Here is a 26,605-nt window from a genome sequence, read left to right as displayed (position 1 = left end):
GCTGTGGTGAATGCGTTTCTCATGTCACCCCCACCGCTCCTCGCCGTGCGTGTGCGCCTCCTCCTTCTCTCTACTCCATGTTGCTCTCATTTGTATTCATATTTTCGTTCTGTCTGCCTCCCCGGCGGCGTGTCCGAACGCCGTCGTCAGTGTCCCGAGTTACGGCTGAACGTGCCTGAATGCTCGTCTGTTTGAATGCACCGCCTGTGACGTCACACTGCCTGTGACGTCACACTGCCTGTGGCGTCACACCGCCTGTGATGTCACACCGCCTGTGGCGTGACACCGCCTGTGACGTGACACCGCCTGTGACGTCACACCGCCTGTGTCTGTGGCGTCACACCGCCGCCCTTTGCAGAAATACCGCGTTGGTGGGGGGTTATTTTTGGAGGAGCGTAACAATTCACCCCCCCCCCACCCCCTGGCTTGTCGAAGATTTGATAAATTGTCGCGATTGTGTGTCACGGCTCAAGTTATAAAACGGGTTGTTATTTTTCGTTTTTGTTAACGCTGTGGCGAATGTAGTGGCCGCTAGTGGCTGTGGGAGTCACTTCAACCCATCGCAATATACAACAAAAACCTCATCGATTCTCACGCGCACGATTGCATATGCGCGCGTCGCGGAACTTAAAGATCAATGTTAAAACAATCGATCAAATCGGTGCATCGTTCCGTCCCTAGAGTGAAAAATAAATCTCGAGCAATTCTCCCTGCTTCTGATCTCGCTTCCCTTCTACGTCTCGACCACCTTCCTCCGCAGCCGCCCCCATCTCCATTCCTCTCCACGGCTTCCAATCAATCTCCGAATCCATTCGACAACTTCCCATTGCCTCGTCCTTCCTCCCTCTGCCCCGCAGGCTCTGAACGATGTAAGGTGAACGCAACTCGTCGTCTGCGGCCGTGCGCGAGGTTTAGCATCGCGAGCCTCCCACCCGGATTTTAATCGAGAGAGGCGACGGTGGGGAAGGAGGTGGTGGTGGTCAGGAGGCAGCGCCGCTGTTGTTCGAGCGACAGCCGTGGCGCTGGAGGGATCCACGCTGCCGTGAAGAGGAGGAGGAGGCCTGCGATGTCGCGGAGGGCCGCCGGGCGCGGCCGGCCTGACAAGCCCGAGGCCGTGATCCACTCGCTGCAGACCGCCAACGAGGAGCTGAGGGCCAAGCTGACCGACATCCAGATCGAGCTGCAGCAGGAGCGCAGCAAGGTGAGCCCGCACCTCTCTCACGGGAAGAGGAATAATCTCACGATGCCGGAGGCGGTGGCCTGGGGGGGGGGGGGACCTCCTCCTCAATTGATGATTTGTTTTTGATGTAGCGCCCAACGCACTGAGACGTCTCAGGGCACTTTACATCACTTCTCATCTCACACATTTGAAAGAGCACCCCCCCCTCCCCCGTGGCAGCTGTCCCTGTGGGCACAAGGTGACTCAGAACCTGCCCTGCAATCGGGCTCTAGTCTGTCAGTAGGTGGGGGATGATCGCTATGTAATAATCTCTTCTGAGTATGTATGCATGCATGTTGACCTTATTTCGCACCTTACGTAGCCAACCGTGGTAATTGGAGGCGCGATAAGCATTGTCTTGAGTGGTGTATTGTTGTCGTCATGCAACTCACAAACTTTTGTTTTAACATCTCATATTTCGATTTAAAGCTTTCGTGACTGCAGGGATTCATCTTCTTGGTTCTTTCGGTAAAGTCACGTAGAAGGGAAATAATAAAATAATAATAAAACATAATAAAATAATTCTCACGACGTTTCGGCCACAACGCAAGCAGCCGAAACGTCGTGAGAATTATTTTATTATGTTTTATTTTTATTATTTTATTATTTCCCTTCTACGTGATTTTACCGAAAGAACCAAGACGATTAACATCTCATGTTTACAGAACATTAAGTGAGCAACCGCAAACGTCGATTTTCGCGATCACAGTCGTAATTTGCTCTTGGAAAACGTCTGCATTTCCCAATCTGTACGGATTTCCAAATGGCCATGCCTCGAAACTGTGCGATACACATGTGATGCAACAGCGCGCGATGACAATCCGTATTAATTTCACTGTCCGAAAAATAACGAACTTGCCATTGTTAGTTTAAGTTGCCTGAACTTAATATAATTGACTGATTGGCTTAGTGGTCATTGTGCCCTTCACCGTGCATGTAGGCGTGCGCGTTTGAAAGCTGACGAGTGGATGCTAAGGATGTTGAGGCGTGATTGTTCAGTGTGGGATAGACAAATGTCTGCCAATGTCAATTGCCACATCTCATATCTGCACGGATGTTGTAAACGGAAAACGGCACCTACTTATCTTTGCCCACACTTGGTTTTTGAAAATGTCACAAACGGTATTTGGATATCAAATCGGCAATCACTGTGGTTCCATGAAATAATTTGTCTCGAGTTTATTGCATGAAAAAAAATAATCGCATTGTTGTACTGCACCCTTGTGAAATGTAATCCTATATTGTTAGTATATTGTCTAAAAGTATATAGATTTTTTCTTGGTTCCATAAGTATTTTTTTAAATTTGTGTGGTATAATATTACTCATCTGGGAGGAGTGTTTGTACTGAAGGCTCCTGTGCACAGTGCAACTCGCTATGCAGTGAGTGTAACACACAGGATAGGGATCTGTGTGCATGAGGGTTGGTGATGTGGACTCTTGCAGGATTGTGAGGAGCAATGTGGAAAGTGTTGGGCACAACATTGGCCCGTCGATAATTTTCTGAGTCTTAATGAAAAAAATAAAAATCCACGTAGAGATCACATGCACACTCGCACACCGTGTGGAGAATGCGTAGATCCAGACAGTATGCGGTTTAACGTATTAGTGTCATGTTGTGACCCATAGGACAGCCTTGTGTTATCACATATGCCATGGACTGAAGCGTCTATGCAATACTATTTTGCTCATGTCAACCCTACAATTTGAATTAATTCTGCGAGATTTAAAAGAAATACCTCAACAGAAACCAGACGACAGCTGTAGCTGCTCGGCCTTCATCTTAGCTACTGAAGTCTCCTCGTGAGGTGCACGAGTATCAACCTTGTTGAATATTTAAACTCTTGTTTTTACTATTTTTATCTTACCAGGTAAGGCCCACTTGCGCTATATAAGCATGTTTTTTTTATTGACCGGACCACATATTATAGCTCAATGAAGTGGCTTATCATGTGGAAATGTATAGCAGTCAAATATTCTAAACATGTGTTTCTAAATGTGGAGGGAAAAACCAGAGGACCCGGAGAAAAATCCACGCGAACACGAGGAGAACATGCAAAGTCCAAATATGCAGGCATCACGGTCAGTATCGAACCCACGACCTCCTGTAAACCAGGCGAGGTAGTTAACATCTCGCTGTGAACTCTCCTGAAACCCTCTCGTTGTCGCCAGCAGACCTCAACATTGGCATTTAGCTCCTGAATACATTGCCATACGTTAGAATAGAATATGCCACTATTCATATGCCGATTTAAAAACTGATCATCACATTTTTTATTGAATTCTCAAAAGGCCCCATCATGTAAACTGCAGTTTCCAACAATTATTAACTCTTGTTATGCCTCTGGCCTTTCTAGTGCTATGAAGAAGGGTCATTGCTCAAAACGTCGACAATTATATACATGTTCTTTAAGGTCATAATGAATGTGTTGAGTTTTTTTTCTCCAAATAAAGCCAAGGATGGCAGATGGACACACCTTGCCCAGCTCTAGCAGGATCATGATGCTCATTAAGTCACGGCAATATTGCAGTGGTTATGTACACATTCTCAACATGAATAATGCCCACGACATTAACGTGAAAGAACTATTCTGGGATCTGTACACGGTGTTCCAATAAGACTAATAATACAAATCCAGCCAAGGAGCGCTCATTATAAGCATCCGGGCATCGTCATTCATAGGAGATGTGAGAAGAAAACAATCAAAGAAATTCAGCTAAGAAAGGGTTACTTGGCTCATGCGACAGACACACTAAAATCCACGCGAACACTAGGAGAACACGCCAACTCCAAATATGCAGGCATCAGGGTCGGAATCGAACCCACGACCTCCTGCATACCGGGCGAGGTAGCTAACATCTCGCTATCGTGGAACCTTCGCTCTGTTGCGTGCAGCTGTGCTCTCACCAATCACAGTTTGTGTTCATATCCTGGCCTGGGGGTCGACTTGGCCCTTGGACTCTGTGGTTATCGGCGATACGAGTGACACTCTTGCAACTGCACCGCTTTGTGCAACTTCAAAAGGGGCTTCCCATTGGGAGACTGGTCCCTGACAAGAGAACGTGAAGTTCCCCACCACTGGCTCAACACAACCAAGGGACGTGAGTGCTGTTCTGCATTTGAACCTACAGGCTATGACTAAATACAAGAACACTGTTCCAGCCTATATGGGAACGTTTAAATATTCTCCGTACACATACCTTTAGTCAACCCACTGCTGGATGAAGGCCTCTAGACCCTTCAAGGGGTCATGGAGGTTGTTTAAACAAATTTCACCACGCTGGCCAGTGCAGATTAGTGTAGACCAGTGTGGGTGGGGAGCATGGCATTGGAGCATAGTGCAATACAACATCTGTTTTGCTGCATTGCCATCTGCTCACAATGTAGCCCTTAAGCATCCGGTCACACCTGTTTTTTTTATGCATGGCATTTGCCCATCCAAGGGCTATCCAGGCTCAAATCTGCTGAGCTTCCAATATCTGATGAGATCGGGCGTGGTGTTCTGGGTAATTTGGTCATAGTATTTAACGCTGTACATGTTTTAATTTAAAGCTTTCGTGACTGCAGGGATTCATATTCTTGGTTCTTTCGGTTAAGACACGTAGAAGGGACATAATAAAATAATATAAATATAAAACAATAAAAATTCTCACGACGTTTTTGACTGCAACACAAGCAATCATAATCAGGTGTGAGAATTTATATTTATAATATTTATATTATTTTATTATTTCCCTTCTACGTGACTTTACCAAAAGAACCAAGAATATGCTGTACATGGTAATATTTCTCATTGATCAGTATGGGAATTATATCTTGGTGTATTAATTACTCACTCAGGATTTATTTGTATTAGCATATGCATTATTATTGGGCTTTTCGGTAAAGTCACGTAGATAGGTTTGGATTGTAAAGTCCACGTACAAAAAGCCTTTAATAGGCACAAACCAATGTCAGGTAATGTTCAATGATGGTTACTAAAATTTGGGGAATAAAACATATATATTGTGAATAATGCATCAACGTTAACAAAGAGCAATGGAACGAATGTGAGTATAGCAGTTCTGGCGGTTGTCGGAGATTAAAAACGATGCTTAATGACTTAACGAGCCTATTCCAAACACACGCTCTATCTCTCCACCGTCTTTGGATCTACACGAACATTAAAGTTTGCACTTACCCTACATCCCCTCGCATATCGGTAGTGACACAAATTTCATGCACCTCACATTTTTCAATTGCCTGCGTTGAAAACGCGTCAGTAATGTACCCTACCAGGCTCAATTAAGTGACTGCTAATATCTATGCAATGTAAATCTCACACGAATGTTAATGTTCGCCCTTGATGAATACAAGAGGGAGAACTGGGATGCTTTTATTTAATCGTTTTACGTGATTAGTGCCTCGGACGGAATCACCCAGAATGCAACCAAATCTCATCAGATCTCAGAAGCTCAGCAGGGTTTTGAGCCTGGCCAATACTTGAATCTGTGACCATCTTGAGCAAGAGACATGCGTCTCATCGGCACGGATGGCGGGGCTGCAGCATCCATTGTCATGCACTCCTCCTGCCGTCAACTCGCCACTGCCCGTCGTGGTGAAGTATGATTTAAAAATAGTTTCACGGCCTGCAAGGCTTGGGGAGGACCTCATCCAGCAGTGGATTTACAATAACAAAAACGGGGCTGTGCATGTGCACGTGTGTGAACGCAGCGACTCGCCAACATCCGATTAGCACGGTTGGCTACGTACGGTGCGAAAGAAGCTCAACGTACATATGCAATGGGTTTCTCTACCACTGCCGGTAAGTGTGGCCCATCTACGGCACTACACGTACGTACAGCGAGTCGAGAGAAGAGACCCTTAGCAAGTGGGAACCGTGGCCCGGTCACATTTGTTTACAAGCAACAGCAGCACTCGACGAGGCGGAGTGGTGGACACTCACGGCGGCTGTTGTCGTCACCGACACGCGCTGGAGAGCCGCACTGACCTCGTCTCTCCCGGCCGTGGAAGTCCGCGACGCGGCTTCTCTCGCGGGCAGTGGCGGCGTGGCACCTCGGCTCCTCTCCCTCGATTGCTCTCAGCCGCTACCGTGACTGGCACCGACTCCTCCGTCGTGCTTCGCTCGCAGGAGCGAGAGCCTCGCGCCGTCCGTTTAGCGCGGCTGGCTACGTACGGTGCGAAAGAAGCTCAACATACACACATACTAGAAATACTGCTGCCAGTTGAATACAAACAAAAACAAAGTTCCCCCCGTGTAGCCTTAACAGACTTTTGGGTCAAGTGCTGTTAGCGAGCAGCACCTATGAAGGCCGTAATGGTACGAATGGGTGGGTGGCCAGCACCACGCCCGGCCACCTTTGTCTCCCTAGTGGCCAAGTTTACACACTGCACCAGGTACTCGTTTGTGGCTGAGTCGACCTAGGGAAGGCCCCATACCGGTTCAGATATTCGTCACCGATGTAGGCCGTGAGCGGGTGAGCGGGTATCGTACTCGTAGGGCAGCGTGCTAACCGCGACACTACCGCTCCCCATAACAAATTGCATTCTAATTTTGGTGGAGGCTTGAGGAGACCTTCATCCAACAGTGGAGATCATGGCTGGTAATAATAATTATAATTTAGTCACCTAATCTTCAAACAAAAGGTTATTTCACTCTGTGTATCAGCAATTCAGTGATCCTGTCCTCAAATTTCAAATTCCTCATCCCCAGTCTGTTCTCATATTGTTGACTATGCATTGCACGAGTCTCCACTGGACAGGCAATATAATATGCACACAGCCTAATTATATTAAATACAGTCGCTAATAAGGCTTGATAGGTTTAGCATCATAGCAAATGCAATGCAGCATATTCCAATGGGCATTTGCTTCTGTTTGTCTTGTTATTTTAAATGAACAAAACACGTTACTCTGGCACAAATACAAAACCCTTGGTTATGAAAGCAGTTTCCAAATTGCTGGCACGGTGCCATTGGCGTGTCTCGGGATTCGTTAAACATGAGAACACACGGTATTTTGTTCGGCAATACACATTTTAAAATGTTGGGTTTAGTTCGCCCAGGGAATTGTACTTTATCTAGGGGGTTGGTTCCATCGAGTGAATTGAAAATGATTACATGGTACAGTAGTATTATTACTATTAGATTGCACAATGAGGTTGTGTTTATTCTTCGGGATGGCTTGCGTCATTCAGTCGATCAATGTTTGTTACGTGGAAAGTCCCGTGCTGCCGGTTACCCAGCTCTCGCTTGCAAGGGAGGATCTATTGGGGCCTGAGGACAGAACAAGAAGAACAATGACATCGGAGTGATCCGTACAGAGAAACCGGCGACATCGAAACAGAACGCGCCGGAGGTACAGGAAAAAAATAAATGCATAAAAATCAAACATGGAAAATATTAACGATATAAACGGGAATATTGCACCAAAAACAGGCGTATTGACATAAGGGGGTGGGACGATGCAAGGACTGATCACTTGAAACGACTTAAGGGCTTTTTACACTTGGGGGACAATTGAGTTTTGCCATACCGTACACTTATTGCGACATTTCTAGGCGAAGGTCAGGTTCAACAGAATTTGGATCTAACATTCCGTGAAGAATTGCGCTGTCTGCGGTTCCCATCTACGATATAGTCAATGTTGAATCGATTCCCGTTGGCCAAAATGTAAAAATGTTCAGTCACATCAACTCTTATTACAATAACTGATCACAGGCGTGCAGGGTATATACCACGTAGAGGAAGATTGATGTCTCTACTGACGCTAATGCCCCTGCCAGAGCACTCAGCCTATGCCACAGAGACCCTGGATTTGAATCAAGGCCTGTACAAATTTGTAATACAAGTTGGATGTCCATAGCGTCTGCATTTTAGTGCATGTTGGACATCTTTCACACCGTATGTAGCCAAGCGGTGCTAATCGGAGGTGCGGGGCAAAGCACACCAAACGTAAACACGAAAAAGCAGTTCTAAAGAGGTGAGTTTTCAATCGAGAAAATAGACTGTAGCCAGTCAGGGATGCTCACGCTTGGAGCAGGGGGCGCCTCAGGACACCTGACGCATGAATGGCGCCGTGAAACGTAACACTTTGGGATTTTGATGGTAAAGTTCGTAAGTCTCGAGGACGTCACGGCGAGGTAAGATGGGATCTGGGCATAAATAAGTTTAATACGTTATAGCGAATGTCCGTAAAACGCATCTCAACACACTGTACACACACTGTAATAGTGTGACAACAACAGCAGCCGCTATTGGACACTAATTGGCGGCGATGTCACCTCAGCACTTGTGCCAGGCTAGGTGCACTTTGAGGCCACGTGAAGTGTCGAAGGCTCGTTGGCAGGAGGTCATGGGACCGACCCAGGTTTTATGGGGTGACTGAGATTACTGGCAGATGCACCACCTGTGCTCCCTTGGGTGAGATGCATCATGGGACTAACAAAAATGGATACATAAGTTTTTTCAGTGAGCAAAGATACTTTTTTTTTTATAATTCTACAACTAACGTCGGTGCAATTTTGGTAAAAATAAATATTAATTCTAGCACGATGTGCAAACGACTGACTATTGCCACCAACAGGACCAGTATCATGTCCTATTCAACGTGCAATTTTGGTAAAACAAATTTTAAAGCCTCATTTACAGTTTGTTTTTTAAACCTTACCATCTGCTACTCGAGGCCATCAAAAATTGCACAGGAAATAGGACATCACCTGTTGGTGCAATACTCAGTCACTTAGAAATCGTTCTATAATTGATGTTAATCAGAAATTATTGTCGTTGTGGTAAGCGTGGCCAATGCAGTAAGATGACAGAATGATTTTAATCCCTGGATTTCCTCATCCACGTATGATGCTCTCAACTTCAGTGTGGGTCACTGTACAAGGTCTGTGTTTTTTCACTTAAATTGTCCTCGCAAAATTCTGAGGGCCAAAATAAAAATGCCATACTTACGAGATGTGTGGCATGTGGCAAACCTAGATTTGAAGCTTTCGTGACTGCAAGGATTCATACTCTTAGGTTTTTTCGGTAAAGTCACGTAGGTAAAAAAATAAAATGAAAATTAATAAAAGTAATAATAGAAATAAAATAAAATAATAAATCACGACTTTTCGGAGGCAACACAAGTCTCTGTCATCAGGTGGGACTGTCACAGCTAGATTTACTGTATCAGTATCAGTAAATCTAGCTGTGACGGTCCCACCTGATGACGGAGACTTATTAATTTTAATTGTATTTTTTTACCTACGTGACTTTACCAAAAAAAAACCTAAGAGTATGTGGCAAACCACTCATCACGTGGCGTTAATGGGAATGGAGGCCTCTGGGAGTGATTTGAGAAGCAATTCAGTGGTTTAATCTACCTGGGCCTTGCTACCTGGACACGATGTTGTGCAGGTTAAACGAGTTTTAGAAGGACGGCTTCTCTGTCTATGGCATGATTTTAATAGCACAATTTGGGATAATATTGGTAATCTAATGTAAAAAAAAACATTGTCAAATATCTAAAAATGCATGTCGTGTGGTTCTATAGATATTTTTTTTTTGTCGCAACGACCAGAAATCCTGGTGAGGTTTTTGAAACAAAAACTGTACAAGACTTTTAAAAGCCCTTCAAAAGTCCCATCACATAGAAATAAGTACCTTGGAATCAAAGAAGCGGTGTAATACAATCTGTAAAGAACGTTGTAAAATAAAACATTATCTGTGCATTTTACTAGAACATGTCTATTTGATATTAAACTGACAAGAGTAAATTCAGCCCAGGGTCTTTTGCTGCTCTGCATGAATGAATTATTTTATTGGCAGAAATAAATGCTTCGGTGGTGCATGACCAAGCAGAGCCCAACAGGTTATAAAACCAGGTCCAGAAAGTGCATTGGGCAGTTAAATCCATCACCCCAATGCAGGACCTGCCAAAATAGATGATATTATCATGACCTCTGAAGTGGGTCTGTCTGTCCTTGAGGTGACGGGTGCCATTAGAAGAGGCATGCAGTATATTGCATTTCCTATTCTGCAGGAATTCTATCATCTAAAGCCTGGCGTTAATGCTTTGTGTTTAGTATCCGCGAACACCAAAGACTCCTTGGCGATGCGTGTCGACACAAAATTGGGATTATTTTGTTGAACATTTGGGCCAAGAGGCTCAACGTTCATTGCTTAAACTGAGAAGCTGTGGAAATCTGAACGTACGAGCTGCTTGTGAGGAAGGTTATCGATGCAGAGGTCAATCCTCTGGGACCCACGGAGGGAAGAGCTCACGGTGTTCTCTGCTAGTTCATCAGGCAATCTCCACAACCAACACTTTGCTGGTGAGGCGAGGACTGGACACCCCTGTAGATGAGCTCTACGACCTTGGGATGTGTCCAGCCTGAATAATGAGCATCTCAGTGGCGTAGTGGTCAGTGTGCATCACAGTTGCAGCTTCCAGATTCCAGAGGGGCAGTGCTGTGATTGGAACAGCTGCCTTGTCACTTTTCTTTGTCCCACAATGCCACCTGCTGTAAATGCAATGTTAATGTGACGCCATTTTGAACAGTAAGCTACTGTTTGGTGAGTGGTGTCCCGTCTCGAATCCAAAAGTGGGAACTCTCTTCAGAAATTAGAGGTGGCTCCCGTACACCAGCCGAGGTGGTTAACATCTCGCCACCACGGTCACCCGCTGCGAGGTCTCGCGCAGAGTGCAGGGGGGGCCTCCCTCGAGCAGCGGGGAAGACCACGACGAGGTCGTCGCACGGTCTCCTCTTGCCACAGCCGCAGGAGTTGCAGCTCACTGCTCCTGTGAAGCACTGCCACGTGGCGCAGGATGTGGACCCTGAGCACTTGCTGCCCACTTGGGTGCGAAGTCGGTGCAGGGATTATCCCACGCGGTCCACCCGGCGGTTACTGCCCTGAGGGGGTGAGGGGGTGGGGGGTGTTCGCTCGCCTCGACGCCCACGCTGATGATCTCAGCAACAAGGAGTCCAAGTCGGTCCCACCGCATCGCCTCGTGTGTTGGGTCGCAGGTGCGCTGCTAAGTGCGGAGCGGTGGCGCGGCGGTTAGCGGTCTGCGCTACGGCCCCCTGTGGACCGAGATCGAAACTCGCTCACGGCCAACACCGGCGATGATTATATTATTTGAAGTGCTCCTGGGCCTCTCCTAGGTCGGTTCAGCCTCGAATGAGTACCTGCTACGATGTGCGAACATTGCCAATAGAGAAATAAAAAGCGGCCACCCACCCTCTTCGTGTGTCGTGCCGGCCTTCATAGGTGCTCACTAACAGCACCTGCCCCAGCAGTTTGTTGCAGGCTATAACGGGGATCTTTGTCTTGCTGTTGAGTGCCTGTGTTGTTGTGACGAACGAACGAATGAATATTAACACTCGTAATAAGATGTTTTAAATAGCGATTGGTTTAACGAACCAAATTTGTTTCCATTTGTAAATGTTCTGCCTTTGGCACATTAAAAGGCTTCCTCACATTTCGTCGAAATACCATTACAAGTGAGATATTTCCATTCCATAAATTGCATTATCAAGGTGCAACATAAAAAAACCCGCATGTGCACTTACCGTGCACGGACGGCGCTCTTAGCTGCTGTGGATGTGAATCAGCTGGAGCCCTCCCAGGGAGCTAATTCCGCTCCCTGCGACTGACTCTGCCGCTACCCCAGCAGCTCTCCCACCAGTGGCGGAGCCAGGATTTTCAGGTGGGGGGGGGGGCAACCCCTCCAGCAATGAAAAATGATAGAGGAGTTGTTAGTAAGTAAGGAGTTGTTAGTAAGTAAGGACTTGTCCCTTGCCTTTTATTCGACGCGTGTGCGGCGATGGCGCAGCCATCGATCGAGGGTCGAATTCGAACCGTGTTGTGTGATCGGCATCGCGCTCGCTGAAGGTGATTGCCTTCAGGGAAGTCGTGTGCTGTATACGCAACTGCGCACAATTCTGTGAGTCACTTATAACTGCTTTGCCGTCACTTATTGCCAATTATGGACTCGGTCTATTGTCCTATCAACTCATAGAGTCCTTGGAACATAATTATGTGCTACACAGTGGCAGTGGGGGTCGCAAAATGCAGATCTATTACTAATAAACCCCAATGATCCGATCGAAATTATGGATTTATATTGGATCATTGGGAGGGCACGTGCCACCCCCACTGGCGGCTCTGCCAGTGAGACTCCCACGGCCCTCGACAAGGCCCGGCAAGCGCCTCGAAGTGAATGCGGTGATACCTCGATATGCGTATATATATAGAATACGAATATTTATACTGCTGGAGGAATCCGATGAGCTGCAAAGCTCTTGTTCACAGATGTTCAGTCGGGGCGGGTAAGAATGTTACAACAAACGATACAAAAACACGATAGTAGTGCACAGTCCAAGAAAGGTAAACAAATCACCAAAAAACATACAAATAAAACTGAACATAGAATATGAGCCACATAGTGTGGATACTGAAGTGTGATGTTGTCTTAAGGCTGCCACGTGACTTGGCGTGATCCACTGCCAGTTAGATGTATCCTGATAGCGTAATGTTGATAGTACAACTGTAATCTACCTTATTGGCTGGCACGGTAGATACATGCATGTATGTTGAACTTCTTTCGCACTGTACGTAGCCAAATGCACGAATTGGAGGTGCGGGGGAAGGACAATGAACTAAACACTAAAAGCAGTTTTAAAGAGATGAGTTTTCAATCTGGATTTAAAAGTGCATAGCTCCAGTGGCTTCCTAATATCGGAAGGAAGAGCGTTCCAGACGGCCGCAGAAGCGCATCTGAAAGCGCGTGATGCAGTGGCCATCTTTGTTCGATGACTCGCCAAAAGCCGCTGCGAGGATGACCGGAGTTTGTGTGGTGATGGTTTATGCTTCTTGACGAGATCAGCAAAGTATTGCGGTTCATTTGTGGCAAGCACTTTGCGTGTAACGAGTCCGACCTTATCGTGTATTCGTTCAGCATCCGGAAGCCAATGCAGCTCAGCGAGCACTGCGACGGACATGGTCAGATCTTGCGGTACCCGTCACGACAGACAGACACACACCCATGTCGTTGAGTGTTTGGATGTTGCTGCAAGTGAGTTTACACTATTCAGTGAGCCCTTCTTATTTCACTGGCCACTGAGCTGTGGGCTGCAATTTAGCAACACCACGAGAGGTTTTATGAGCGGATGGAAGAGCTCATTTCAAATGGGGAAAAGTGAAATATCGAAGCCAATGAAGTGACAGCATTGAAAAAATCACACAACGCAACCTCCCGTGACCTTGCATTCAAAAATGGAAGTTATATTTGATCTGTCAAATGTCTGCGTACTTTCAATCTGCAGTCCCCAAACCGCATTGTTACTTTGCTTGTTGGGAAATTAGGACTTAGATCTGGCGGGGTATCCCACCCCCCCCCCCAATGTGTAAGAGAGCTACTTCTGTGTTTATTTTTTATATATATTTTTATAAAGCCACGACCGCTGAAGGCTCCTCATTCGTGACCCCCACGACTGTGTGAGGCTGACCTCTGTGTAGCGGCAGCAGCAGCTAAAAATAAACTGGAAGATGCAGACCGGCACGAAAAGGCATCACGAATGCTAACAGACTCATCTCCCGAGGCCCGCTTTGCCCAGACATAACCTAAATTCGCCATTTTAAGTGGATCTTATAAAGGAGCTTTATTGTGTTAGCACCGTGTGGAAAGGCTTACAGCTATGATCACGTGACTTGCGTTGAATTCCCAGTTCCGCTTCTCACCAGTGGCATTTGGTGAAAATTCAGTCAGTTTATTTTATATCCAGATTGTTGGCATGACACACACACACTCATCATTTGGCTGAAGGAAATGCAGATAACTGTTGAACGTTTCACATCCAGATTGGATGCTAGATGTGGATGCTTCATATTTGACTCAATGTAACACCTCTTTTAAGGGATGTATGGTCCAAATCGGATAAATGTCCCTGCAAGTTACTCAATTGGGATTACGTAGAGCAATCATCGCCCCCCTACTGGCAGACTAATGCCCAATTGTGGGCTCGAGTCACATTGTGCCCACAGGGACAGCTGCCACGGGGGGTCCCCTTTCAAAAGGTTGAGATGAAATGTGATGTTAATCACTCTCTCTGAGACGCCCCGGAGAAAAGGGCGCTCCTTCGAAAATGAATCACCATCAGGCACCTGTGGGCACCTGAGCTGCGAACTGCCCACCCTCTCACTGATCTACTCAGTGGCAGAGTCACTGCGCTCCAGTACACGAAACTGTGAGGTGCACAATTAACATAAGGCAATGCGCTTCATAACGGGAACGCCGCAACCGACACCGATCCCCTGGCTTCATGTTCCAGCGAGCATTCTGCCACCAAATATCCACAGAGACATGCAAACTGTAAGGCAGTTTATAGACTTTCTTGCCAACGACAACGACCTTTACCCATCATCAACCAACACCTCAACAATGTTCCTTGCTGACGACCCAAGTCCCAGATCCCCCTTCTGGGATTGTGTCGCTGTCACCGTCCTAGCATCTCACCCAGGTCCAACAGGAGGCTGGAGAACCGAGTGGAACAACGCGGACGTCCAGAATAAACTCCTCATTCGAGACCCACACATCGCACCTCCTGGCTCTGACAATTCCTCGAAGACACCGGCGGTGTAACCATCAGCCGCGCCAGAATATCAACAGGCCGATGAGCACATCTCCTTCACGAATGGATAATGAAAGACTCAGCCACAGTCGTGGTGACTGTGGACATGCAACCCACACTTTGGACTGTAAATCACTGTAAGTCTGCGCTCCTTCAACGGAGGTTTCGCAAAACTTCACCAACTCTCTCCTGAAGCCCTCTTATGGCCATCGGACCTCGGCATTGGCAATTCAGCTCCTGACCATATACCGCTGCCATATGCAAGAATATAATGATTTACATGCAAAGCGAGATACAATCCCAAAGCACAAGCAGCTCTTCTACTGTTGGCAATGCACCCACTAAGGCTGCACGTCTGACACAACTATGGAGCGTTGTCGATGAGAACATGTACTTGAAAGTTGCGATCGGCCTGTTCAGCCTTCTCCGGACGTACCGATGCCTCCACCATCTGCGGCAAGGCCTCTGTCATCCTCGTGCCCGAGGGGACGTTGCCGCCGCCGCCGACGTTGAAACTCGCGATGCAAATTGTCACATCGCGTCTCATCTCTACGTTTGAACGCACCGATGCCGCAACATCACTCGATGGCTAGGACGGCATAGCCGTCTGTTATTTAGAAGTTTTTTTCTCTCTCTCAATTTGCAAAGCATAAAGTGTCTCGTGTGTGAGAGAGCCCGGGATGCACAGTGTATTTACGTATCTGCAAGACAAACAACTAAATTTTCTGGGTTATGGGTTCCTTCACAACAAACATTCACGTTTTTGAAGATGTCATAATCTTCTCGGGGAATTGGCATTTTTGTTTAAGTGACAAAACTTACTCCTTGGCTGCGTCAGATGGTGGAGGGTTTAACGATACATTTATATATTTACGTGATCGAACCCAAAAATAACTTCTATTATGGATCTCTCAAAGATATTGTGTCACGATCAAAACTAGCATTGTGTTAATTATTTCTCAAGCATAAAGCTGCAAATTTATTAACTAATTGAAAGATGTACGCACTCTAATCATCATCATGGCATCGAAGTCTCTACCTTTATAGCAACTTCTATGGCCTGTAACATGGCAGGCCATTCCAAGGGCACTGGGACCCACCCCACTTCATTGCCATTCAGGTCAGGTCCACGTTGTGTTCCGGCGATACATCTCGAACGCAGCGGATTTAGTTTTGTTACAAAAAGTAAACGCGATCGTTCAGAGCGAATTTAAAGAAAACAAATTACACGAAGGCATTTTTTTAATATTGCAATTGCCGTACTTAAATACCCAACTTCAAATTGGCTAATTGCGTGTGCCACGTCGATAATTCCATGCTCGAGAGAAGCTTTATAAATTACACGCAAATGACTGTACCGCTTAATTGTACGACAGCGCTTTGCCAAGTTGGATGCATCCAAGAATTTGCTTTCCGATTTTAATTTGTGCGTAAAATGATTTTAGTTTTTGGGCCCTGTGCTGTTGCTGCTAAGCATACGGACGTGCTAGCAATTCTAACAAACTCACTAAAGAGGCATTTGCGCGTCTGTGTGCAGACTGCGGGGAAGCAAAACAACCTTCTCCTGTTTTTTTTTATTAATCAAATTTTGTCCCTACTGCTGATCTTTGTATTTTTTGTCCAATTGAATGATCTGCTAGGGTAAGGGCCCACATGTAATGCATTATGGGTCAATAGGCCCTCAGCAATGCTGTTAGTTGTGAACTGCACCCCCATTACAGTGAGAAATGTGCGCTGTTAATGGTGGAGAAATGCTGTTGTCCAAGTCATGAAAGTGTATTGATATTTGGTGCATGTGTCACTGCAAATAACACGATACAGTAGAATGGGGATTTGCAAGATTCTATGTTAATTAACTAACCTAATTTTTGGTATTTTACCATATAAGGGGCCGTCCACAAATGACGTCACGCGATTTTTGACGATTTTTGACCCCCCCCCCCTTCGTCACACGGCGTCACAAAAAGTCAAACCCCTCCTCAAATATGACGTCACAAAGCTCTGTCCCCCCCCCCAAATTTTTTCTTCAAATCGCTTTAAACTATTGTCATTGTAGTGCGTATTTAGTGTGGCGTTGCACTCTGATGTTGTCTGAGAAAACATTTATTTAAAAGTCTATTTAATTAAGTAAAACGTGTTGTCTATATTTATTTAAAGCTGCGCATTTTTATGTGACGTCACATTTACCAAACCCCCCCCCCCCTCGTCACACATCGTCACAAATGTCTGACCCCCCCCCCTAGGTGCGTGACGTCATTTATGAACAGCCCGTAAGGCCCACTGAGCTGTCGTTATTTTGTGCCATGGCATCCCAAGATGCTTAGTAATGAAAGTAATTGCTCAATAATTAATATAGTTAAAGTAAAAATCGATTCAAGATGCTTAATCATTCAAGTAATTGCTTAATAATTAAAATAGTTAAATAATCAATTATTTCCGTCATTCTTTTGCCGTCTCGTTTGTGTTGTTTTTAATTAATCTTTCTTTTCACCACTTTGTCTTACGGCATAATCGCTTCATTGGATTATTATTTACATCCAATTTACGTAAATCATAAACTCTGAGTTCTTACGCACGCGCACAATTTAATGCCTGTACGATAAACGTAATACATTATTTTAATCGATTAATCTACGTATTGTTGAATGCCTCTTACCATCTAAATTTTCTGGGAGTTGTGGTCACAGACCATTCATTTACTACCTTCCGAAAGATATACCGAACATGTTAATTCTATTTTTGTCAGCGCTCCTTTCTCACTGCTGAAAAGTGAGAAACAAAGTTATGCATTTGTGCTTTATACACTACTAGCTTTACTACCCGGCTTCGCCCGGGACCTGGATTCTTGTCTTGGATTAATACACGGCCTACGCGGAGGGTGTGGGGCGGGGGGTGCGTGACGTCAGCAGACACACTGCGTCACGCTGCCGCATGCGGGTGACATCACAGATGTGACGTCACCACTCACTTTCTGTGCAAAATATATCCATTATTGCGCGCCCCCCCCCCCCCCCCCCAAAATACAAAAGTATATTTTTATACTGTTCGTATTGTGTACAGTCTGGAAGCTACCCACACGCCAAATTTCAAGTTCATTGCATGTTGGGAAGTTTGCTAAACATTTCGAACAGACGCACATATTCACAAATTTCCCTTTTATATATATAGATACCGTTTTCAGTATATGATTGTTGTTCACAATGTAAGTGACTCATTCATATTTCAAAGTTTAAATAATACACTTCCAATCAGGTTCATTCAAGGAACACCAGTTTTGCAGTAGTACAGCAAACGTCGTTAAGAATAGTATCGTGTGGTCTTCTGAACCTCGGGCAGTAACAGGAGTACTAAGCCTTATTAATATATTAATCCTAAAGCTGCTTTGTTATGTTTCTGATGAGCGGGAGCCCTACGGATCTTAAATGTGCCTTAAATCATATTGCGCTGCTTCGACTAGGAGAGGGAAATAACTTAGTAAAGAAACCATTCGTTAAACCAAATCTGAAAATGTATCCAGCAAGAACAAGCATGCACATGCTGCATGATAATGGTTTCCGACGTGTGTGTTTGTCCTCAGAGGTAGTGTGTCTTTGTAATGTATGCCTACTACATTAGTAAATGGATACGTTTAATTATTCATGCCGTACCAGATCATTAAGGTGATATTTGATTTCATGTACTGCATATAACTTGAAAACATCACCGTGTGTGTACCTAGGGCAACTATTGAACGTAGGCCGGGATCAAAAATATTAAATGAAGAGGTGGACTAGTCCAGGTTGAAGTTTTTTTTGAATTCTGAGCTCAATAGCGAAGAGCTACTTTACCAATGTGCCTGAAAAAATATATAAATGTTTACAGTTGATGCAATGGATCATATCCGTGAACGTAAACCAAAACATTTGAACAAAAGCTGAACATTGTGCAAAAGGAGCGTTGGAGAGATGCGTGCTTTAAAGTTAATTACGAGATAGGAGGAGGAACACGCACGCACGTAGGTTGAAGATAATTGCCGAACAGAGGTGACGTTATCAGAATCACAATATCAGATTTTTTTATTTAGACTGCTGGAGGAATCCCATGAGCTATAAAGCTGTTTTTCACAGATGCCCAGTAAAGGTGGGTCAGACAGTTACATCTATCGGACCTTTTTGCTAGTATCAAAAATTATTTAAAAAATAAGAGGCCTTTTATCCTTTCTGCCAATAAAAGAGGTGTCAAGTTGTTCAAACGCCAAATAGATACCTGTTGCAACGCATCAAAGTCTGCATTAACCCACACATACTTGTGGAAAAGCACGCAAAACAAACATGCCCTTATAATATAATATATGCAACGTCTTTGATACTGATTTCGCCTTTTGCCATTCCCTGGTCTGACACTGGTGAGACAAGGCCATACACAAAGTCACAACGGCAATACAAAAATTACAGCAAAAATACAAACAGACGCGCGAGCGACGGTGTGAAACCTGCGCAGAGTCGACAGAGCATCGTGACATTCCTCATCATGTAACCGGAGGGAAATAAATAAGTTCAGAAAACGAATGCGAGGGCTTAAACATCTGAAATAGAAACCCCTTCATTCCAATTTACATAAACGTTACCGAAAGCGTTGCTGTAACAAAGGAACTCATTGAAAGTAATCGAGTGCTGTGTTGATCGTTTTTGTTTTCAGCACGAGGAGCGATGTCGCCTCACTCTCGCGTGTGTGCGCGCAGGCACGGACCGGGTGGGCAAAGTGTTCTTTAGCGCTCGTGGAAATGTCATTTAAAAAAATGCGAGTAATTTCACGTCGATGCTAAGTCCTTTACTTCCTCGTAGTCTTATTTATGTTTACAATTTGCCTTTTATTGTGAACAGGAAAGTAAGCACAGCAGCAACGCGCTGGGTGGCAAAACACAGCCGGGCAGAGACATCTGCGAGGCGAACAAACCCCCGGACGCGATCCATTCATATGATGGCAGGGGAAGGGGGGACATCAGCCCCATTCACGTAGGGGTGGCGTGCCGGTCAAACGTCCGGTTTGTTTTTAAAGGGGGGATGACTGTAGAAAGGGGATCTTCGCCGTCTTTTGAAAGCAACCTCCGATTAGCGCGGTCGGCTACGTACGGTGCAAAAGTGTTCGACATACATACAACGTGGTGGTAAGCGCTTAATGTTTCCTGAGTACAGCGACGCGCCATCCTGAACGATCCGGTGCTGTCGTTCATCTCGCACATTGACGGGAGCTGTTGGTCCTCCGTCCGTGACAAATTCCCACCCATCGAATTCACGTCCACGACTTCAAACGGCTTTATGGATTGTGGAAGGGGCAGGGCCGTGTACCCAGAGTGTGCTGTCGATGAAAACACAAAGCCGGTTGGGTTCGATTGCTGCATTTAAAATGTGGCAGCTTTTGTCCGCCGGCTCATTTGTCCGAGGATGTCACTTTTAGAACTGCATTCAAACCGTTGGCTTGAGTGGCAAGCGTTATAAACACGAATGTCCCGAAATGTTGCTTTAATTGCCTACTGCATTGTAGCTGCTAACTGAATAATGTAGCGTCGCGTTTCAAGCATTCGTGCATGAAACGCACACGCATTGCATCCTTTGACCGATGACTCGCAAGGGTTATCTCGAAATGTTAGGACAGAAATACATCCTCGCGTTCTATAATCACGCCTTGTGTCGACCAATCCCTGCGACAGGCTGTGGATTTGCTCAAATGAGATCATCGCCAGCACGGTGTTAATGGCAACAATGTCCACGGTGAAACGCGGGGGAAGGTGGAACAAAAACATTTGAGGCGATGAAAGGCGCCTCTGTAAGGTGCACATCTCGGCATATTCATGTGCTCTGTAGAAGGGCCGTGGCCTAAAACGTCACCCATTACTTATTCTTCCTTTTCAAGGCCACAGTGTCAGTGACGAATGTATGGAGATCTTTTGTTGTCGTTATTTGTGCTTGTACACCATGGCGAATGAAGCAGCATCATCAACTTATCTTTATTTTATTGGTTATTGTTCAAGAACCTAATATTACACACATCGGCGAGAGGAACACAGGTCGTGAACGCGTAACATTTTGGGGTGAACCCCTTCCAACCATCATCAAATTACCTTCGATAAATGTTTTGTGGAAGCAGAGGGATTGATGCAAGAGAGCGTGACTGTCGTTTCCTGACGGTGAGTAATGCATCGGGAATAAGTATTGCCTCTAAATTCGTGTGGGTAGTGTCCAGGTTAAGAAACAGAATTCGAGATGACTTAAGAATACATTCTACCACCTCTGGTGATCGTAGACACTTAAGCTGAAAGGAAAAGGAGCACCACGGTGACAAGGTATTAAGTCCATCGCCTGGTATACAGGAGGTCATGGGTTCGATCCTGACCCTAACACCTACATATTTGAAGTGTCCATATTCTCTCTGTGGTCGCATGGATTTTTCTCCAGGTCTTCCGGTTTTCCCTCAATGCGTTGATTTGGCTACTGTTGTAAAATTTCACGTGATAAGCCACTTCGTTGAGCTATCATTTGTGGCCAGGTCGCTTCCGAAAAATTGCTATAAAGCTCAATGGGCCTTACCTGGTAAAATGTAAATAGTTCGTGAGTTAATAGCGCTTGACGCTTGCGGCCGTGGATTTAATAATGAAAACGTCTCATCTTTAAGCAGTCTGGGCCGATCTGAGGTGAACACCAGATTCACTGCAGGCAAGGTGATACCTTGGGGGAGAAGATCATGGCAATCACAACATTGCGATGCAGACAGCATTGGCTTAGCGGGAGGTAATGGAATGTGAGCGAGCGTGGCTTGCGAGTTGTGGTCTGAACCGTGAGGGCTTATGGGCGATGGCCTGTATCAACGGAATCAAGGCAGTATCTCCAAACCCATAATTATCCTTCGACAATTTCTCATCCCGAATTGGTGGCCAGTGGAATAATGTACACAATCTACCCATCAGTTTGTCAACAATAGCAGTGCCGCGTGTGACCGGTGTATGATTTACACGACATGTCTTTTTAAAATGCACCTTTTCACTTTTGAAACAACGTAGTCGTCGCATGACGCACGTGGTCGGTGCGGCTGTCTTCTTCAGGAAAAGTCGAGGAGGTATTCCAGAGGTGAGTGAGGTCTTGGTGGTGGGAAGGCTAGACAATGAAATGTGTGCACGTATTGTTTCCCACGCCACCTATGAAGACGTTAGCTTACGTACGGTGCGAAGGAATTTAAACATATAAATCATGCAAGGTGTCGTACAGCACTTTGTCAACCCACTACTGGATGAGGGCCTCCACGCCATGTGGGTTTTGGAGTGAGGGTTGTTTTACCAAACCTCGTCACGGGTTTATTAAGGGGAGTGTAGTCGCGGGAACTTGGAAGTACAATGCAACAATGGATCATGCTATACTGTCGTCTGCTGTCCACCATGCGGCACCACAGTTTATGATCTATAACAACCCAAATCTTAACGTAAAGCTTTCGTGACTGCAGGAATTCATATTCTTTGGGTCTTTCGGTAAAGTCACGTAGATAGAAATACAAATATAACGACGTTTCGATCGCAACGCAAGCAATCGTCAGCAGGCGGAAGAAAAAGACTGATGACGATTGCTTGCGTTGCGATGGAAACGTCGTGATATTTTTATTTCTATCTACGTGACTTTACCGACAGACCCAAATACTATAACAACCCGTCATCCATGGCAGTCACCTGTCCAAGCACTACCCAGGTTCACACCTGCTTAGCTTCTGAGAGATCTGACAGGATCAAGCGCATTCCGGATAATCTGGTAATAGGTGGGTTGATAACGTCCTTCCAATGATTGCTAAGTTTGTACCCATCTTCTCGGTTGAAATTGTGTCTGTATAGATGGACGACTTCATGAACGAATCCTTGTTGATAGCCAGTGGGTTTGCGAAGTACCTTCGTCTTAGAGAAATCAATTTTTCGTGAGCCCACTGCATTAAAACAATGATCAGCCTCTTCCCTCCTGATGACGATCGCTTGTGTTGTGATCGAAACGTCGTAGTTTTTTGTTATTTTATTTAAACCATCTACGTGACTTTACCGAAAGACCCAAAGAATATGGTAGAGTTCTGTCAGCTTCCACTTCCATGGTGAGCTGGATGGATGGGGTTTGCGAGTTGAGATGATTTAGAAATTCGTTAAGTCTATCTTTGCCATGTGGCCACACCACCAATGTGTCATCCACATATCTAAACCAAGAAGAGGGTTTTAGTGTGCTTGAAGCTATTTCTTTTGTTTCAAAATATTCCATGTACAATTTCGCTATCACAGGCGACAAAGGAGAGCCCATTGCTGCTCCTTCCTTTTGTTTATGGAAGTCACCTTTCCACAAGAAATGTGTTCTTTAGACAGTGTTCAACTAGTCTTGGGATATCTTTGGCTAAACCTTTGTTTCTTACCAGAGTGTCGAGTAATTTAATTGACTCGTTGACTGGAACCCTCGTGAACAGAGAAGTCACATCAAAACTTGGTCGCGAAAGCCTATGTGTTAAACGGACATGATGATGACGGCACAAGTGGCAGCGGTTATGATGACATTGGTAGGGAAACACGATGTTGGATGATGGTAAAGACACGTAATGTTGTTGAAAATGATGTTGCTGTTGTAGCTGATGGTGATTTACCCACCCACCACAACCACGATCCCATGGCGATCCACCAATCCTTGCGTCCGAAGCCCTGGAGTACAGATGTGTACCAACAACGTGTGCACACACACCGTACTCCAAGCTCATTTAAAGCGGAGCTCTCCTTGGGGAGGAGCGCGGAGCTCACACTGACGATGTTTTCCCCATGATTAGTGTTAATTGGAATAAATGCTAAATTTGCAGAGACGTTGAAACACTGCGTTCAAATATGTCATTACATCTAAATTACGAATCAGCATAGTGATTATGTGCCATGAAAAAGAGTAAGAGGACCTACAAGAATCGGAATATTTATTTATTCTGGAGGAAATCCGACGAGCTAAAAAGCTCTTTGAAAATGATAAAAGTGACAGATATTATATATGAAAAATAATCAATTTCTTTAATTAATAAAATTGCTTTATCATTTATTTAGCAGTGGACAACCGGGTAACCTTGAAGACTTAAGCAACTGGATAACCTTGAACAACAGGGTAACCTTGAAGACTTAAGCGTAGTTATTTTCCTTTCCACGGTATTTCGTGGGACGTTTACATGTTTGTATTTGAACCATGGCACATAGCGCCCTACATTATTGTGAATCGTAACTCCATCCGGGGTTGTGATAACGCTTCGTGACAGACAGCCCACTTGTCATTTACATCCACAAATTACCACGTGGCTGAAACAGTAAAAGAGAGAGAGAATGAGTAAGAAAGCGGAGGTCAACATCAAAACTACGCGTGGGATTAGAATTTCACTGAAATGATCAAGACAATGTGACGCTTGCATTAATCCTTCGAAAAAAGGGGGCAGTGTTAATGGGCATGTTTAGCCATTATTGTCGGCGCAAAAAAACGCTGCACGCCGGCGTGATTTACCCCGCGCAATGCGCTGCTGCTCGGCTCTCCAATGCCACCACGTCTGCGGTGAATCAGCGCCGTTCTACGCGTTGGCTGAGGGCCCTGATTGCCGTGTTTTTTTTTGCAATTCAAATTTCTGATCTCAAGTGGCGCCCGACGGATGCCGTCGGGCGAGGCGGCGCTCGCTCGGGTGGCTGCGCAAATCCCCGGGTAGGATAGTTATTAGTTATAGTTATTAATTACATATATTAATTATAGTTATGAATTATAATTATATAGTTGGCCGAGCGCCGCGAAGCAAAGAAGAGCCAGACGCGGGGGTGCTGCAAGAATAAACTACGCGCGATTTAGGTTTCTTCAGATTTACAATCGTGCATGGGGGGGGGGAATTGTTTAAAGAGAGAAAAAGATTAGCAAGCAGGAGTAAGGTGAAGAATTATACAGGTACTAGCAGAAGTACCCGGCGTTGCCCAGGTGAAAAATATATTTCTTAATAACCTTACATATATACACAGATGAAATAAATAAATAAAGTTGAATAACACTAAATCGATAATTTAACCACTTTAAAGGTGACGGATAAAAAAACTGACATGCCTATTCCCATCGCGGGGCATGGGACGTGCCTCCCGGCAAATCCCTCGCAAGCGAGCGTACACAGACGGACAGACAATTTTGTGAGTACGACGTTTCGCTGGTAATTGCATCCAGCATCAGCGAAACGTCGTACTCTGAAATGGTAATTGTTGTGGTTTCACGCTTCAACACACCGGTGGGCTAAAGCTGTGAACTATTAGTCTTTTATCAACGTGACACTTTTTTACTGATTGGCCGTGTCGGGTGGTGGAGGGTTACAACACATTAATAAATAAGGCGATCTAAACCCAATAACGTTGTTTATGAATAATGGTCGCGAAAGCCTACGTGTTACAAATTGACTCACTTTACTTAATAACCAGGCTACAGTCTACATTATAGACTGCCAGTACACCCACCCAGCTTAATAACCAGGCTACAGTCTACATTATAGACTGCCAGTACGCTCACCCAGCTTAATGACTGTTTGTACAGTCAACATTTAAAGAATCGATTCTTGGCGCGTCGGGTTTAAAAGTAATTACACAGTTGTTTTTTCATTGGAATGTAATGTTTGAAAGTTTTCAGAAGATTTTAAATGTATTTTCCCCCCGGGCAACGCTGGGTATATCGAGTTTATACCACAAAGTCGTCGCTTGACACGGGTGGGGTGTCGAGGCTTAGTACCGTGCAGAGCCTCCGGCCTCGCCTAGATTGCCCAACCGGCTGAGGCTGGGTACTGGGGCCGTTACCCCCCCCCCCCCCCGCGCTACAATAATACTGTCTAATCGCAATAATTTTATTATCTACCGACCCTATAATAGTAATTGCACACATTGGGGTGGGGGGGGGGGAGTGAAGAGGACGTGAAACTTTGATGAATTTACCTCAGAGTCGCGTGTTAATGCGTGCGCATATTTTTAACGGGAATTAAAAATGGCGTCCACCCCGCAGCGAATGCGTCGCTACCCGTTGCCAGGAGCAACCGCCGTGGTCCGCGCCGGTCGTCCAATGAAACTGCGTATGGTCCGGCGACACACAGACAGACAGACAGACACACAGACAGACAGACAGATTTGCGATTTTATATATATAGATAAACAATATGTTCCACACTGCCCACCAGGGATTTTTTTGTCTGTCTGTCGTGCATAAATAAATATATAATATGAACAGCTCTTTGATTGGTGGAGACCTACTGCCGGGTACGGAGATGGGAGGTGCCTAAGGGAGGAGGGTCAGGGGAGGGGCCTAAGGAAGGGGGGAGTCAGGAGAGGGGCCTGAGGGGGGGGGGGGGGTCAGAGGAGGGGCCTCAGGGACGGGGGGTCAGGGGAGGGGACTAAGAATATGGGGGGGGGGGAGGTCAGGGGAGGGGCCTAAGCAAGGGGCTGGCTACCTGGCTGGCTACCTGGCTGGCTGCCTGGTTACCTCAAGTCAAGTGATCTTTTATGCAGGTAGGAACAACAGGTTCCACACTGCCCACCAGGGATTATTTGTCTGTCTGTCGTGCATATGTGTCTGTCGTGCACGAATGCGCTGTCCAATCAAGTTCCTACCTGCCCACTCCGAAGGAACGTGTTTTGCGAAAAAAGTAGCGCTCTATAACCCCCCCATACCTGTTTCCTTTTGTCGTCCCCTCCCCAGATCTCTCTCCCCTCCCCCAGTTCCCCCCCCCAGATCTCCCCCCCCCTCC

At 45.6% G+C, this 26,605-nt stretch overlaps 1 protein-coding gene across 1 annotated transcript in view; it reads left to right on the top strand.

Annotated features, from left to right (window-relative positions):
• Positions 1-860: 860 nt before the first annotated feature.
• Positions 861-26,605, top strand: part of LOC144717491 (janus kinase and microtubule-interacting protein 3-like) — a 231,433-nt gene continuing 205,688 nt past the window's right edge. The window contains exon 1 of the mRNA XM_078592860.1: positions 861-1,201. Coding sequence (XP_078448986.1) covers positions 1,067-1,201 — 135 coding nt within the window. The 5' untranslated portion in view covers positions 861-1,066. The remainder of the gene's footprint in view (positions 1,202-26,605) is intronic.

Source organism: Lampetra planeri, chromosome 4, assembly GCF_965212315.1.
Source record: "Lampetra planeri chromosome 4, kcLamPlan1.2.h2, whole genome shotgun sequence".
Lineage (NCBI taxonomy): Eukaryota > Metazoa > Chordata > Hyperoartia > Petromyzontiformes > Petromyzontidae > Lampetra > Lampetra planeri.
Note: the sequence above shows the minus strand (reverse complement) of the source record. Positions and strands in the feature narration are given on the sequence as shown.